The sequence below is a fragment of the Entelurus aequoreus genome, linkage group LG17 (assembly GCF_033978785.1).
Source record: "Entelurus aequoreus isolate RoL-2023_Sb linkage group LG17, RoL_Eaeq_v1.1, whole genome shotgun sequence".
NCBI classification, from domain to species: Eukaryota; Metazoa; Chordata; class Actinopteri; order Syngnathiformes; family Syngnathidae; genus Entelurus; species Entelurus aequoreus.
In genome coordinates this window covers 27,986,481-28,003,516 of record NC_084747.1, presented here as the reverse complement: position 1 = coordinate 28,003,516, position 17,036 = coordinate 27,986,481, and the positions used below count along the sequence as shown (strand labels likewise).

At 38.4% G+C, this 17,036-nt stretch overlaps 1 protein-coding gene across 3 annotated transcripts in view; it reads left to right on the top strand.

Annotated features, from left to right (window-relative positions):
* golga1 (golgin A1) overlaps positions 1-17,036 on the top strand; it is an 80,438-nt gene that overhangs the window by 19,527 nt on the left and 43,875 nt on the right. For 2 of the 3 annotated variants that reach the window (XM_062025431.1, XM_062025430.1), the window contains exons 4-8: positions 740-814; positions 4,017-4,114; positions 10,421-10,453; positions 10,557-10,685; positions 12,886-13,055. In XM_062025431.1, the coding sequence (XP_061881415.1) occupies positions 740-814; positions 4,017-4,114; positions 10,421-10,453; positions 10,557-10,685; positions 12,886-13,055 (505 nt within the window). The remainder of the gene's footprint in view (positions 1-739; positions 815-4,016; positions 4,115-10,420; positions 10,454-10,556; positions 10,686-12,885; positions 13,056-17,036) is intronic. The other variant, XM_062025432.1, reaches the window with a different exon arrangement.

Sequence of the window (17,036 nt, the reverse complement as noted above, 5' to 3'; positions counted from 1 at the left end):
AGGATTACATTTTTTATTTCAATCAAATTGATTCACTTTAAATCTTTTCTTTTACAGACTAAAAAACAATGTTAACATTATTCTTAGTTGTAAGCTGATCTATATTTTTATTTTCTTGTTTTCTTTAATGTTAATAAGGTTACAATGGTATGTAGAGTTGTACCTATAACAATTTTATAGATAAATGATACTGTTACGTGAAGTGCTTTCTTCTTACTAGGGAGACGTAACGGAAAAGAATTGATTGGATTAAAGTTACAAGGAACAATTAAAACGTCTAACACATTCATAAAATCACAAGTTGACTTAATGTTATTGGTGAAAAATAAGTAAACGATGTAAACAACGTGATTTTTTTCCTCAACTTTTTGAAATAGCTGTAATAAATCCTGGCATTTTAGGCCAGGACAATAACACAAAAAAAGTATTGCAAAATCCGGGAGGGACAGAATGTTTAGGATTCATGAGGCTACTTTTTTACCGTTGTTCTATGGGAATGTGGCATGGTCACAAAGAATGTACTTCTAAGCAGCACCACTGAAAGTAGCCCAAATAAATGCAACAACAGTGATTTCATCGCACAAATATAATCAATTTCAAGTTTGTCATGATTTCTCATGTTTTCCCATTGGTTTTCTCCCACTCCTCTTGTGCTTTTGTCCTCTCCTCTGTCATCGTGTTCCCCTTCCCTGCTCGTGTGTGTCCACCATTGACACCATCTCATCACCCTGCACCCTAGACTACGCTGAGCAGCTACGAATAATGCAGAAGACCAAGGAGAAGCTTGAAATTGCATTAGAAAAGCACCAGGATTGTACGTACCTCTCCTCTTGTCCCTATCCTGCCAATCAGATACTTTTCTCTCGTCTGTCGGCTTCGTTAGCCACCTTTTAGCTGCTTCATCCTGTTTTCTTACACTTCTGATTCTCATTTGCAAGTATTGTATAGTAGACTTTACACGCAGTTGCAATTCTAAGACATGTGACATGTGTAGTGTATAGGCTACATCAGGGCTCGGCGATATGGCTGCAACTGTATCACGATATAAGTGTTTTGTATACGGTCAAGATCGATAATTATGGATATTTTTATGACCTATCGAAATTAAAGACCAGTAGAAAAATACATAAAATTGAACTTTTTTTTATATCAAATGTAACCTTTCTCTGATTATAATCACCCCCAGCTATCAAAGCAGAAAGAAAAGGAAATGTCAACACAAGAATGTAAAACACTCAAACAATGTAAACAAAATTGTAAAATCACATTGAACACTTAACAATAATCTCTTAAAATGAAGGTGCAAAAATAATATGTAAGAAATGCTTAATAAAGTGTGACTATATATATATATATATATATATATATATATATATATATATATATATATATATATACACTACCGTTCAAAAGTTTGGGGTCACATTAAAATGTCCTTATTTTTCAATGAAGATAACTTTAAACTAGTCTTAACTTTAAAGAAGTACACTCTATACATTGCTAATGTGGTAAATGACTATTCTAGCTGCAAATGTCTGGTTTTTGGTGCAATATCTACATAGGTGTATAGAGGCCCATTTCCAGCAACTATCACTCCAGTGTTCTAATGGTACAATGTGTTTGCTCATTGGCTCAGAAGGCTAATTGATGATTAGAAAACCCTTGTGCAATCATGTTCACACATCTGAAAACAGTTTAGCTCGTTACAGAAGCTACAAAACTGACCTTCCTTTGAGCAGATTGAGTTTCTGGAGCATCACATTTGTGGGGTCAGTTAAACGCTCAAAATGGCCAGAAAAAGAGAACTTTCATCTGAAACGCGACAGTCTATTCTTGTTCTTAGAAATGAAGGATATTCCACAAAATTGTTTGGGTGACCCCAAACTTTTGAACGGTGCATGTTCTCCCCGTGACTGCGTGGGTTCCCTCCGGGTACTCCGGCTACCTCCCACCTCCAAAGACATGCACCTGGGGATAGGTTGATTGGCAACACTAAATTGGCCCTAGTGTGTGAAAGTGAGTGTGAATGTTGTCTGTCTATCTGTGTTGGCCCTGCGATGAGGTGGTGACTTGTCCAGGGTGTACCCCGCCTTCCGCCCGATTGTAGCTGAGATAGGCTCCAGCGCCCCCCGCGACCCCAAAAGGGACAAGCGGTAGAAAATGGATGGATGGATATATATGTGTGTGTGTGTGTGTGTGTGTGTGTGTGTGTGTGTGTGTGTGTGTGTGTGTGTGTGTGTGTGTGTGTGTGTGTGTGTGTGTGTGTGTGTGTGTGTGTGTGTGTGTGTGTGTGTGTGTTTTAGGGCGGCAACTAACGATTAATTTGATAATCGATTAATCTGTCGATTACTACTTCGATTCATCGATTAATAATCAGATAAAAAAGACAAAGTACATTTCTATCCTATCCAGTATTTTGTTGGAAAAAAAACAGCATTCTGGCACCATACTTATTTTGATTATTGTTTCTCAGCTGTTTGTAAATGTTGCAGTTTATAAATAAAGGTTTATTAAAAAAAAAAGAAAAAATAATAGATTCAACGAATCGATGACTAAATTAATCGGCAACTATTTTTATAATCGATTTTAATTGATTTAATCGATTAGTTGTTGCAGCCCTAGTGTGTTTATATATATATATATATATATGTGTGTGTGTGTGTGTGTGTGTGTGTATATATATATATATATATATATATATATATATATATATATATATATATATATATATATATATATATATATATATATATATATATATATATATATATATATATATATATATATATATATATATATATATATACACTACTGTTCAAAAGTTTGGGGTCACCCAAACAATTTTGTGGAATAACCTTCATTTCTAAGAACAAGAATAGACTGTCGAGTTTCAGATGAAAGTTCTCTTTTTCTGGCCATTTTGAGCATTTAATTGACCACACAAATGTGATGCTCCAGAAACTCAATCTGCTCAAAGGAAGGTCAATTTTGTAATTTCTGTAACGAGCTAAACTGTTTTCAGATGTGTGAACATGATTGCACAAGGGTTTTCTAATCATCAATTAGCCTTCTGAGCCAATGAGCAAACGCATTGTACCATTAGAACACTGGAGTGATAGTTGCTGGAAATGGGCCTCTATACACCTATGTAGATATTGCACCAAAAACCAGACATTTGCAGCTAGAATAGTCATTTACCACATTAGCAATGTATAGAGTGTATTTCTTTAAAATTAAGACTAGTTTAAAGTTATCTTCATTGAAAAGTACAGTGCTTTTCCTTCAAAAATAAGGACATTTCAATGTGACCCCAAACTTTTGAACGGTAGTGTATATATATATATATATATATATTACACATATACACACACACATACATTATATACACACACACGAGGCGGGCCGTGCCCCTTCTAAATGCCTTTGCCTGCATGTACAGGAAGTGATGTCCTAAAAATGGCAGCTTCAGCGGCACAGAAAATGAATGAATGAATAAACGAAGCGTTCGTACGCGTAACACGGCCCGCTCACAGGGGCATATTTGGCGCGATGTAAACGTTCGTAAACCGAAGAGGAAGCAAATAGGGTCCACTGTACTAGGTTGTCTTTTCAAACAGTGCCACATTATGATTGCGCAACATGCAGTAGGTATGGTTGTATTATGTGAGAATCCTGCGTGTGACTGACTCATTAGGGAGTGGGGGCATCCAGGACTAGCTGCAGTGTGTGCAAACCACCACCAGGTAGCATCAGTGAGAACATAATATTGTGTCATCTCTTTTGGACTTTCCAGGTCTCATCACTCATGCTTTAAGTGAGGGAGGAGGTAAAAACTAACCCAGACCAACTTTACGGCCACACTGTTTGTCTTCTGCCCGCTGTTTTATGCCTTCTTTATAATCGCAGCCATGTTTGCTTGTTTTTTATCCATCAATTTTCTACCGTTTGTCCCTTTCGGGGTCTTCATCTTTATTTTTTGTCTAAATTTTTTTCCTCTCACACTTTTCTCTGCTTAGCGGCCATAAAGAAACTGCAAGAGCAGAATGATTTTCACCAGGCCGACAGAGCCAAAATGGCGGAGGGGTTGACGCTGGCTCTGGACAAGAAGGACCAGGTAAATGTCAATCTGACTTATACATACACTATATTGCCAAAAGTATTTGGCCACCTGCCTTGACTCACATATGAACTTTAAGTGCCATCCCATTCCTAACCCATAGGGTTCAATATGATGTGAGTCCTCCTTTTGCAGCTAATACAGCTTCAACTCTTCTGGGAAGGCTGTCCACAAGGTTGCGGAGTGTGTTTATAGGTATTTTCGACCCTTCTCCAAAAAGCGCATTGGTGAGGTCACACACTGGAACTTTGAATGCTCCAGGATACCAAAACATTTTGGACAATTCCATGTTCCCAATCTTATGGGAACAGTTTGGAGCGGGCCCCTTCCTCTTCCAACATGACTGTGCACCAGTGCACAAAGCAAGGTCCATAAAGACATGGACGACGGAGTCTGGAATTGACTGGCCTGCACAGAGTCCTGACTGGCCTGCACAGAGTCCTGACCTGAACCCGATAGAACACCTTTGGGATGAATTAGAACGGAGACTGAGAGCCAGGCCTTCTCGACCAACATCAGTGTGTGACCTCACCAATGCGCTTTTGGAAGAATGGTCGAGAATTCCTATAAACACACTCCGCAACCTTGTGGACAGCCTTCCCAGAAGAGTTGAAGCTGTAATAGCTGCAAAAGGTGGACTGACATCATATTGAACCCTATGGGTTAGGAATGGGATGGCACTTCAAGTTCATATGTGAGTCAAGGCAGGTAGCCAAATATTTTTGGCAATATAGTGTATATATTTATTTCAAAACAAATGGCTCAAATGAAGCCAGATTACCTGCACTGTGCTGTTGGCGATTTAGGCTGAGCAAATCCTCGTTAACTCCCCCTGAGCTCGTTGTAAACAAAAATGGCGTCGATGGGTTGAGACTTTTTCATTGTTTCGGAGGAATATATTTTGTGTGCCATTTGCACCATATGTTCTGCAAACATTTTGCGAGAAGGAAAAAAAAACATCAAATTTGTTAATACATTTGCAAAATAAAAAAAATAAAAAACTTTTCACATTATCATTATGGGGTATTGTGTAAACTTTTGAAGACAAAAATGAATGTATTCAATTTTGGAATAAGACCGTAACATAACATGTTGAAAAGGGAGGCACTGTGAGTCCATTTCGTATGCGCAATACATATTATTATTATTATTATTAGAGATGTCCGATAATGGCTTTTTTGCCGATAGCCGATATTCCGATATTGTCCAACTCTTAATTACCGATACCGATATCAACCGATACCGATACATACAGTCGTGGAATTAACACATTATTATGCCTAATTTTGTTGTGATGCATTAAACAATGTAACAAGCAAAATAAATCAACTCACGTTATGGAAAAAAATGCCAACATGGCACTGCCATATTTATTATTGAAGTCACAATAATATATACTTTTTTTAACATGCCTCAAAACAGCAGCTTGGAATTTGGGACATGCTCTCCTTAAGAGAGCATGAGGAGGTTGAGGTGGGCGGGGTTGAGGTGGGGGGCATAGGTAGCGGGGGTGTAGCGGGGGTTCTGGGTATTTGTTCTGTTGTGTTTATGCTGTGTTATGGTGCGGATATTTTCCCGAAATGTGTTTGTCATTCTTGTTTGGTGTGGGTTCACAGTGTGGCACATATTTGTAACAGTGTTAAAGTTGTTTATATAGACACCATCAGTGTGACCTGTATGGCTGTTGACCAAGTATGACTTGCATTCACTTGTGAGTGTGAAAAGCCGTAGATATTATGTGATTGGGCCAGCACGCAAAGTCAGTGCCTTTAAGGTTTAGTGGCGCTCTGTACTTCTCCCTACGTCCGTGTACACAGCGGCGTTTTAAAAAGTCATAAATTGTACTTTTAGAAAACGATACAGATAATTTTGAAACCGATACCGATAATTTCCGATATTACATTTTAAAGCATTTATCGGACGATAATATGACTGCGTACAGTCAGATATTATCGGACATTCCTAAATATTATTGTTATGGGCCTGTTGAAATGCAAGCGCCCATTCACATGCTGCTAAGCAGCAGTGAATGGGTGCTTGCAATGCAAATAGCCCATATTATTGTTGCTCATACTTCAAATTTTATTATGGGTCTGCTGCAATGCAAGCGCCCATTCACATGCTGCTAAGCAGCAGTGAATGGGTGTTTGCAATGCAAATAGCCCATATTATTATTGCTCATATTTCAAATTTTATTATGGGTCTGCTGAAATGCAAGCGCCCATTCACATGCTGCAAGCAGCAGTGAATGGGCGCTTGTCATGCAGGCAGCCCATATTATTATTGCTCATACTCCACAGTTTGCTAAACATATATAGTTTTTCTATGCTAAACTCTTGCGGATAATAAGCGACGAGTCAACCAACAAACCCCCACATATGTTATACCGTCGGAAAGGTCTCGTTCAGGGCAAGAGAGGAAACTCAAGTGGGGTGCACTTCATGTTACCATGGCAACACTATTCACAAACTAAAAAAATAAAGGGCAACTAGAATGGGTACGAACCTTTTATAATGGCAGATATTTCCAGCAGAACGCTCCAAAAAGACAAGATTACCTCCTCTTGTAGCTCAGCCATTCTTTCACGTTGCTCGGCATGCTAAATTTTTTAGCTACTTTTGTTACCGTTTAGCCCAGAGTCCTATTACTTGGTATGTGACACTTGTTAACTGTTAGCATGCAAAGGATAGCATAATAGCAAGCTAACTTAGGCTTGCTAACTTTTTCATCTAATTTTACACTTTTTTTTCTATTTCCGCAGCCATACACCTTTGAGTCATCATGCTACCGTTAGCACACATGCTATGTGTTAGCATTTTTAGTTAAACATGCTACTTAGGCTTGCTCTGTGGCTAATTTTTTTCCGTTACACCTAAAACTCACGGATTCAGACACTCGGCACCATTTAATAAGTACGGCGGCTTCTGGCGACCCCCAGCCAGAGGTCCAGGGCACAGAGAGCAGGCCCATCAAAATTTCTGCGGGAATTTTTTTGTTATTATTATTATTGAATATTTTTATAAGTCTATGGGATATGACAATAATAATAATAATATACAATATAATAAAGATGCATCAGTAATATATAATAGATTTGTACCCCCTGAATCGTGAGGTGCCCAAACATTCCCTCTCCTACTCTTTGTTGTAAATTAATTATTTTATTTTAAATTGTTCCAGGTGTCGAATGATTCAATTACTTAACTAAAATTGGCTTCACGAATATGATTTTTTTTCAAATTTTCTTTAATCTACCGTAAACAGGGTCAAAAGTAATACAATCATAATAGAGCAAATATCGGCTGCTTGGGTTAGCGTAGCGTGTAGGATTTCAAAGTTGACCAACTTCTTGGCCTAATGCCACAACATTCTATTAGTGATTTATAACCTCTTATTAACTTTTAATTAGTAGCTAGTAGTGTTGTCCCGATACCAATATTTTGGTACCGGTACCAAAATGTATTCCGATAATTTTCTAAATAAAGGGGACCACAAAAATGGCATTATTGGCATTATTTTAACAAAAAAATCTTAGAGTACATTAAACATATGTTTCTTATTGCAAGTTTGTCCTTAAATAAAATAGTGAACATACTAGACAACTTGTCTTTTAGTAGTAAGTAAGCAAACAAAGAATCATAATTAGTCTGCTGACGTATGCAGTAACATATTGTGTCATTTATCATTCTATTACTTTGTCAACATTATGAAGGACAAGCTGTAACATTTTATTATTAATCCACTTGTTCATTTACTGTCAATATCTGGTTATTTTCCGTTTCAACATGTTCTATCTACACTCCTGTTAAAATTTAATAATCACTTATTATTCTCTTGTTTGGATACTTTACATTAGTTTTGGATGATACCACGAATTTAGGTATCAATCCGATACCAAGTAGTTACAGGATCATACATTGGTCATATTCAAAGTCCTCATGTGTCCAGGGACATATTTCCTGACTTTATAAACATAATATAAATTTAAAAAAAAACGAAAAAAGATTTTGTGACGATAAAAAATATCGATTTAATCATAGTACTATCGACTAGATATGCTCCTGTATTTGGTATCATTACAGTGGATGCTAGGTGTAGATCCACCAATGGCATTTGTTTACATTGTGACACCGATGAGCTATTGTATCCTCCCACGGTGTGTAGTGAAGCATGTTTAGCTATTCCTCTTCCTGCAGGGATGATACTTGAGAGAAACTTACTTTATCTGTTGCCATGGAGGCGAGGATTAGTGATTTAGAAGAAGCTAAAACACTGCAGACTGCGAATGGATGTTCGCCGCTAGCTAGCCTGCCATGTCTTAAAGGCCTACTGAAATGAATTTTTTTTATTTAAACGGGAATAGCAGATCCATTTTATGTGTCATACTTGATCATTTCGTGATATTGACATATTTTTGCTGAAAGGATTTAGTAGAGAAAATTGACGATAAAGTTCGCAACTTTTGCTCGCTGATAAAAAAAAGCCTTGCCCCTACCGGAAGTAGCGTGACGTCACAAGCGGTAGTGCTGCTCACAATTCCCCGTTGTTTATAATGGAGCGAGAGATATTCGGAGCGAGAAAGCGACGATTACCCCATTAATTTGAGCGAGGATGAAAGATTCGTGGATGAGGAACGTTCGAGTGACGGACTAGAATGCAGTTCAAGAGATATCTTTTTTCGCTCTGACCGTAACTTAGGTACAAGCTGGCTCATTGGATTCCACACTCTCTCCTTTTTCTATTGTGGATCACGGATTTGTATTTTAAACCACCTCGGATACTATATCCTCTTGAAAATGAAAGTCGAGAACGCGAAATGGACATTCACAGTGACTTTTATCTCCACAACAATACATCGACGAAGCTCTTTAGCATGAGCTAACGTGATAGCATCTGTCTCAAATGCAGATAGAAACAAAAGAAATAAGCCCCTGACTGGAAGGATAGACAGAAGATCAACAATACTACTATCAGGAGACACCGAACCAAACACTGGACATGTAAATACACGGTTAATGCTATGCCGCCTGTCGAAACCTAGCAATGCTGTTGCTAACGACGCTAACTTAGCAACTGGACCTCGTCAGAGCTAAGATAAAAACATTAGCGCTCCACCTACGCCAGCCAGCCCTCATCTGCTCATCAACACCCGTGCTCACCTGCGTTCCAGCGATCGACGATGCGGTCGGCGGCCCGGAGACGTAGGAAGTCAAGGTGAGGTCGCCGGCGCTAGCGTCTGCTATCCAACAAAGTCCTCCTTGTTGTGTTGCTACAGCCAGCCGCTAATACACCGATCCCACCTACAACGTACTTCTTTGCAGCCTCCATTGTTCATTAAACAAATTGCAAAAGATTCACCAACACAGATGTCCAGAATACTGTGGAATTTTGTCGAAGAAAACAGAGCTTTGTGTATTGTGTCCAATAGGGTCCAAACACTTCCGTTGACCTCGCGACGTCACGCGCATACGTCATCCTCCAAAGGCGTTTTGAACCGGAAGTGACCCGGGAAATTTAAAATTGCACTTTATAAGTTAACCCGGCCGTATTGGCATGTGTTGCAATGTTAAGATTTCATCATTGATATATAAACTATCAGACTGCGTGGTCGGTAGTAGTGGCTTTCAGTAGGCCTTTAAAGCACCTTTTCCAGTGTTATAACTTCACCTGTATTGTTAGTTTTTAGGCCAAAATGTGTCCATTGTCCCTTTTCTGTCTACACCCCGTGTCTGCTTGTAAGTACTGCGGGATTGTGCGCTGCCGATCATGCTCCTCTGCTCGTAAAACCAGCAATGTCATGACGTGACGACCTACCGTCATGCCCACTGAAAAAAAAAAAGGGGAACCGGTACTTTTTAAACAGAGGATAGTACCCTTTTTGATTTATTAGTACCGCGATACTATACTAGTACCGGTATACCGTACAACCCTAGTAGCTAGCTTACATCTCCTTGGTAGCCGTGTCACTGCAGCAGAAAAAGTAGTTCCTCTGTGTTAGCTCCTACAGTAACAATGTCGCTATAGCTTGGTTTATATGGAGGCCACGGGATGTAAATAAAGCATTGTTAGCCACCTCTTGCTAGCAGTTTTTCACTATTTAGATGCACAGAAAAGGGAAAGAGGCTTTTCTCACATTAGGATTGTGAATGATGGGCATTAAAAAAAAAAAAGTGCAGTTTATTTATTATTCCATTTTAAATAATTGAAGATGTAGATTTTATAATAATTCCACCCAGGAAAAAGACATCATAACTTTGATGTGTAATTAATATTCATTTAATGTTCTCTGTTCTTTACCCACAGGAATGGATGGAGAAGATGGCTCTTATGGAAAAGGTACTCGCTATGTTTTCTGACGTCATCTTTTTGCATTCCTCTGATAATATTTGAGTTTCTCGTCACCGAGGTGAGAACGTTGAAATCCACTCACGTGTTTTAGGAGAAGTCTGACTTATCGTTAAGACTGAACGAGATGATGGAGCAAAGCTTGGCACTTTTCCAAAAGAGGGACGATTTTGACGAGCTGGAAGGTTTTCAGCAACAGGAGCTTGCTAAAGTCAAACACATGGTAGGTTTTCCCTGGCACTGCTAATCTTTGGAGCATAGTGGGACTTAACCTGAACCGGAGGCGGGTAATAAATCAAACGTTAATGAAGTAACTTTTTGGATAACACACTTTTTACTTTTACTCAAGTGTTTTTGTGGAGGAGAAAAACGACTGTCATGCGTGTCAGTGGAAATGTTTTTTTTTTAAATATATATTTATCTATTCATTTGATGGATAAATCATAATACAGGTACTGAGAAAACAGACATTTATTTAAAAAAAAATAAAAAAAAATTTAATAAATATAAATACATTTTTAAAATATTTTTAGCAAAAAATTTAAAAATTACAAAAACAAAAAATTACACAATTTTTTTTATAAAATAAGAATAACAACCCCCACCATAAGCAGATAGAGAATCACTCGAACCGACTAAAAGATTTTTATTTTTTTTAAATTAAAAAAATACACAAACATACAGAGAAGTTTTACTGGGTAAGAAGAAACATTAAAAAAAATAGTTGAGTTAAGTGAAAGGGTTCAGAAAGGCAGAAAGTGTCACATTTATCCTATAGTGTCTTTAATTTAGCTACGTAACTAATCGTACAGCCCCAGGTCAGGCCACGTTGTTTTGGTGTACCCCTCAGATTATATTTAATTTGATCTAAATCTAAGAAAAACATTAGGTCCTTAGCCATAGGGAGGCCTTGGGGGCAAACTGTGATTTCCACTCCAACAAAATAATTTTACGAGCTAGTAATGATGCAAAGGCGATACTATCCCTAAAATTTGGTAGAATTCCAAAAAATAGCCAATTCTGCACAAGGCCATCCATCCATCTTCTTCCGCTTATCCGAGGTCGGGTCGCGGGGGCAGCCGGATGGCGGAGCTTCTCATCCTATCTCTAAGGGAGAGCCCCGCCACCCGGCAAAGGAAACTAATTTTGCCTGCTTGTACCCGTGATCTTTTCCTTTCGGTCATAACCCAAAGCTCATGACCATAAGTGAAGATGGGAACGTAGATCGACCGGTAAATTGAGAGATTTGCCTTCCGGCTCAGCTCCTTCTTCACCACAACGGATCGATACAGCGTCCGCATTACTGAAGACGCCGCACCGATCCGCCTGTCGATCTTACGATCCACTCTTCCCTCACTCGTGAACAAGACTACGAGGTACTTGAACTCCTCCACTTGGGGCAGGGTCTCCTCCCCAACACGGAGATGGCACTCCACCCTTTTTCCGGGCGAGGCGTCACCTTAAAATTTAGTGCATCTGCAAGATGTTTAAAAATAATAGTGGAAATGTTTACATTTCAATTCCACTTCCAACTAGAGAAAACATGTTGCAGTAAGTTGTCAATGTTGTTATGTTTTAGCTCACATATGCTAACGTTAGCCCTGTTATAACGTCATAAGTGAGTGTATAATGTGCATCTTTTGTAGTACGTGCTGTAGTAGTATCACACACTCACACTACGGTAAAAATAGCTACTAAATAAATCACAAGTTACTCAGTATTTGAGTAGTTTCACTAAATACTTAGTCTTACTTCAGTGATTATTTGGATGACAACCTTTTACTTTTACTCGAGTCGCATAACTCTAAAGTCGTTCTTCTCAAATAACGGAACATGCGTTGTTATCCCAGGGGTGTCAAAACTTTTTGCCACCAAGGGCCGCACACTGAAAAATTAAAGCATTTTTCAATTTCAAAACCAGTACAATAAATAGATTTTTTTCAACCTTTAGGGCTCCTCTCAAGTTTGGTCTCAGGAACCCAGAAGAGTCTCAGTCATAAAAAGTTTATTTTGCCCTTTTTGTCAAAGAAAACAGTTTTTTTATGGCAAAAATGCAAAATATGCATTATCTTCAATCCCAATAGGGCAAAGTGAAATACTTGTGAAGTAATTGAGCATTAATTAGGTTAGTAATTCATAATATCAATGATTTTGCTCTATTACTTTTGAGAAATGACAGTAATAATAAAAAATTAAAAAAGACACTAAAATTCCCGAGAATAATAATAAGTCATACATTTTTTATTTTTTTTTAACTTTCAACATTTAAATCTGTATAGACCAATGATCCTATTTAGAGTCGCGGCGAGAGTGGGGTTTGATTCAAGTATAATCGTGCTAGCTGGGTCTAATCCCGCCAATGTTTTGATGTTCGTAGCGTGTTTGTAATTTTTAACGATGGCTTTCCTGTCAACGTCGGCCAGTTGCTGAGAAAGGAAGAACAGCTGAGTCATCATCGGCGGGACCTCCAGCAGAAGGTGGCAGAACTTCACGCGGCCAAGCAAAGGCTTTCTGAAAGTCGGGAACAACTTCAAGCCTTACGAACGCAGCATGAAGAGAGCTCCACACTCAACACTGAGCTGGAAATAGAACGGTAAAAGTAACGCTGTTTATTTTAAAACCTCTAAAGGCTTAGTGGCCACATGCGTGGACAGCACCTTTTAGCTCTTATTTCCAAAATTGTGTACACTACTGAATTGGGGTCTAATGGCCGCTTATGTGAACACTTATACTGCCATCTGGTGGTGTCAGAAGAGTATAACATACAATGAAATTTGGAGAAAAAAAAGTGTAGAAATAAGAATTAGCATGTCACTAAACATGAAGTACACGTTTGTGCACTTATGGACTAAGTACATCATATCAAAAGATGATTCTTAGTTTTTATTCTAATTAGGGTCCAATAAGCCCAAATAGCATAGAGAAATAAAAAAAGCATGTAAACAAACAGCTTGGGCCTTAAAAGGTTAAGCCGCCTTGTTTTTATTACATATTTATATTCTGTTTGTACGACCTTAAATGTTTTCGTAATACAACGCCACATTTTGCATTGAGATCAAATACATTTTTCCCTCAATCAAAAATACATTTACGGTTTTGTTTTTTTTACATTCTGCTAGTCAAACCTGCCATAACAATGATGATGATATCTTTGTAAGGGGGTGAATATAAATGTAATCAGCACGGGATCAAATACTTACACCATATTGCCACAAGTATTTGGCCACCTGCCTTGACTCACATATGACCTTGAAGTGCCATCCCATTCCTAACCTATAGGGTTCAATATGATGTCGGTCCACCTTTTGCAGCTATTACAGCTTCAACTCTTCTGGGAAGGCTGTCCACAAGGTTGCGGAGTGTGTTTATAGGAATTTTCCACCATTCTTCCAAAAGCACATTGGTGAGGTCACACACTGATGTTGGTCGAGAAGGCCTGGCTCTCAGTCTCCGTTCTAATTCATCTCAAAGGTGTTCTATCGGGTTCAGGTCAGGAATCTGTGCAGGCCAGTCAAGTTCATCCACACCAGACTCTTATCATCCATGTCTTTATGGACCTTGCTTTGTGCACTGGTGCACAGTCATGTTGGAAGAGGAAGGGGCCCGCTCCATACTGTTCCCACAAGGTTGGGAGCATGGAATTGTCCAAAATGTTTTGGTATCCTGGAGCATTCAAAGTTCCTTTCACTGGAACTAAGGGGCCAAGCTCAACTCCTGAAAAACAACCCCACACCATAATTCCTCCTCCACCAAATTTCACACTCTGCACAATGCAGTCCAAAATGTAGCGTTCTCCTGGCAACCTCCAAAACCAGACTCGTCCATCAGATTGCCAGATGGAAAAGCGTGATTCATCACTCCAGAGAAGGCGTCTCCACTGCTCTATAGAGTCCAGTGGTGACGTGCTTTACACCACTGCATCCGACACTTTGCATTGGACTTGGTGATGTATGGCTTAGATGCAGCTGCTCGGCCATGGAAAACCATTCCATGAAGCTCTCTGCGTACTGTACGTGGGCTCATTGGAAGGTCACATGAAGTTTGGAGCTCTGTAGCAACTGACTGTTGGCGACCTCTTTGCACTATGCGCTTCAGCATCCGCTGACGACTTTCTGTCAGTTTACGTGGCCTACCACTTGGTGGCTGAGTTGCTGTTGTTCCAAAACTCTTCCATTTTCTTATAATAAAGCCGACAGTTGACTTTGGAATATTTAGGAGCGAGGAAATTTCACGACTGGATTTGTTGCACAGGTGGAATCTTATGACAGTTCCACGCTGGAAATCACTGAGAGCGGCCCATTCTTTCACAAATGTTTGTAGAAACAGTCTCCATGCCTAAGTGCTTAATTTTCTACACCTGTGGCCGGGCCAAGTGATTAGGACACCTGATTCTGATCATTTGGATGATTGGCCAAATACTTTTGGCAATGTAGTGTATTTTCCCTACTGTTTATCCTGAAAAATATCCATTATAGAAATTAAATTTTTCAAGAATTACTGACAAGGCGCACATTATCTTCATTTATTATTGATATGTGAAATTAGGGCTGGGCGATAGAGTGATATCAGTATACAGTACAGGCCAAAAGTTTGGACACACCTTCTCCTCATTCAACTCATTTTCTTTATTTTCATGACTATTTACATTGTAGATTGTCACTGAAGGCATCACAACTATGAATGAACACATGTGGAGTTATGTACTTAACAAAAAAAGGTGAAATAACTGAAAACATGTTTTATATTCTAGTACCTTCAAAATAGCCACCCTTTGCTCTGATTACTGCTTTGCACACTCTTGGCATTCTCTCGATGAGCTTCAAGAGGTAGTCACCTGTAATGGTTTTCACGTCACAGGTGTCATAGTTTTGATGCCTTCAGTGACAATCTACAATGTAAATAGTCATGAAAATAAAGAAAACGCATTGAAATGAGAAGGTGTGTCCAAAAATGTTGGCCTGTACTGTGTATCGCGATAGAATAAAAAATGCGCTCAATATAACGATCGATTCATTCTTTTTTCTTTGTCGGAAGAAAGCGAATGTTGCGAAGCAAGGTTGGTTGCATGAACAAAGGCACTCGCTCTCTGGTAACCGAGCAACGCAGGAAGTGATCACTGATCAGTGGGTGTGACACGATTACAGCCAATCAGGTGACAGCGTCAACTGTCAAGCCATCTTGTTGTCTGTTGGTTGATTCTCTGCATGGAGGGAGAAGAGAAAGTCCAAATGAAGAAATTGTGCATAAAAGACAAAAAGTAATCTGAACTGAATGGCAGTTTGTTTGTTTTTTTGTTTTTTTTAAAGGGAAGGTAGTCAGACCAACATAATACACTAAGTTATAATGTATAATGTCTGTTTATGGCATTTTTTTTTTTTTTTTACAAATTTAATACATTTTCTTCAAATATAAATACAACAAACGTTACTATATTTCGTTCAAATGGAAGCCGTAAAAACTTTGATAAGATACTGACTGAAATAAATGGTAAAGCAATCCATACTCCAATTACTTGGAGTATAGATAGATAGATTTACAAATTTCAAAAGCCGTATTGAATATTTCATGAATAAGTTATCTAAATATGTCAGTCTAGTCTCAAAATTGAGGCACTTTCTTCCTCTTGATTCTCTCAATTCCGTATGGGACTCTGTTTCAACCACACATAAACTGTTGCAATGTCCTTTGGTGTGACACGTATCCCAGTTATCTTAAAAAACTGGAGAGTCTTCAGAAAAAAGTCATACGTGTTGTATCACGGGCAAACTTTATTGCTCCCTCAGATCCTCTTTTTTATGGGTACAAGCTCCTGAAGCTTACTGAGTGCAACAGATTCCACCGTGCTTGCATTATGTGGTAGATGGAGTCAATTGTAGACTCTGCCAGCTCATTCCAGTGATCACTCCTTCTCATAAACACAACACGAGAAGTAAACTTTTATTCAGAGGGAAAAAATCATCATCTAAAGCAGGGGTGTCCAAACTTTTTCCACTGAGGGCCGCACACGAAAAATTAAAGCATGTGGGGGCCATTTTGATATTTTTCATTTTCAAACCATAACAAAATATATGGATTTTTTATTTATTTTACCTTTAGGGGTCCCGGGGACCATAAAGGGTCTCAGTCATTAAAATGTTAAAAATAAGTCAGATTATTATTTTTTTTTAATTATTTAATGCTTACAGTAAATCTCTATATCAACTTCAAGTTGATATAAAGTAATACAAATTAAAAAAAATGTTTTATGGCTTTTCTGTCAAAAACAACTTAGTTTTTTTATAGTAAAACTGAAATATGCAGTATTTAGTAATTAGAGCCCTAAAAGATCAATAACGCAGGACACCATTGATTTTAATTCTTTCATATTTTTGAGTGATCACAGTGAAAAGATAAATAAAAAATCGCTAAATATATTTGGGATCCGAAAAGGTGCCCCACTCATAAAGTGATACATTTTTATTAGGTTTTTCTTTTACTTTCAACACTTAAGTTACGAGATCAACTTCAGATATATCTGTCGATTTTATGCTGGAACTATTTTGTTTGTTTTATGCGCTTTTGTCAAAGAAAACTT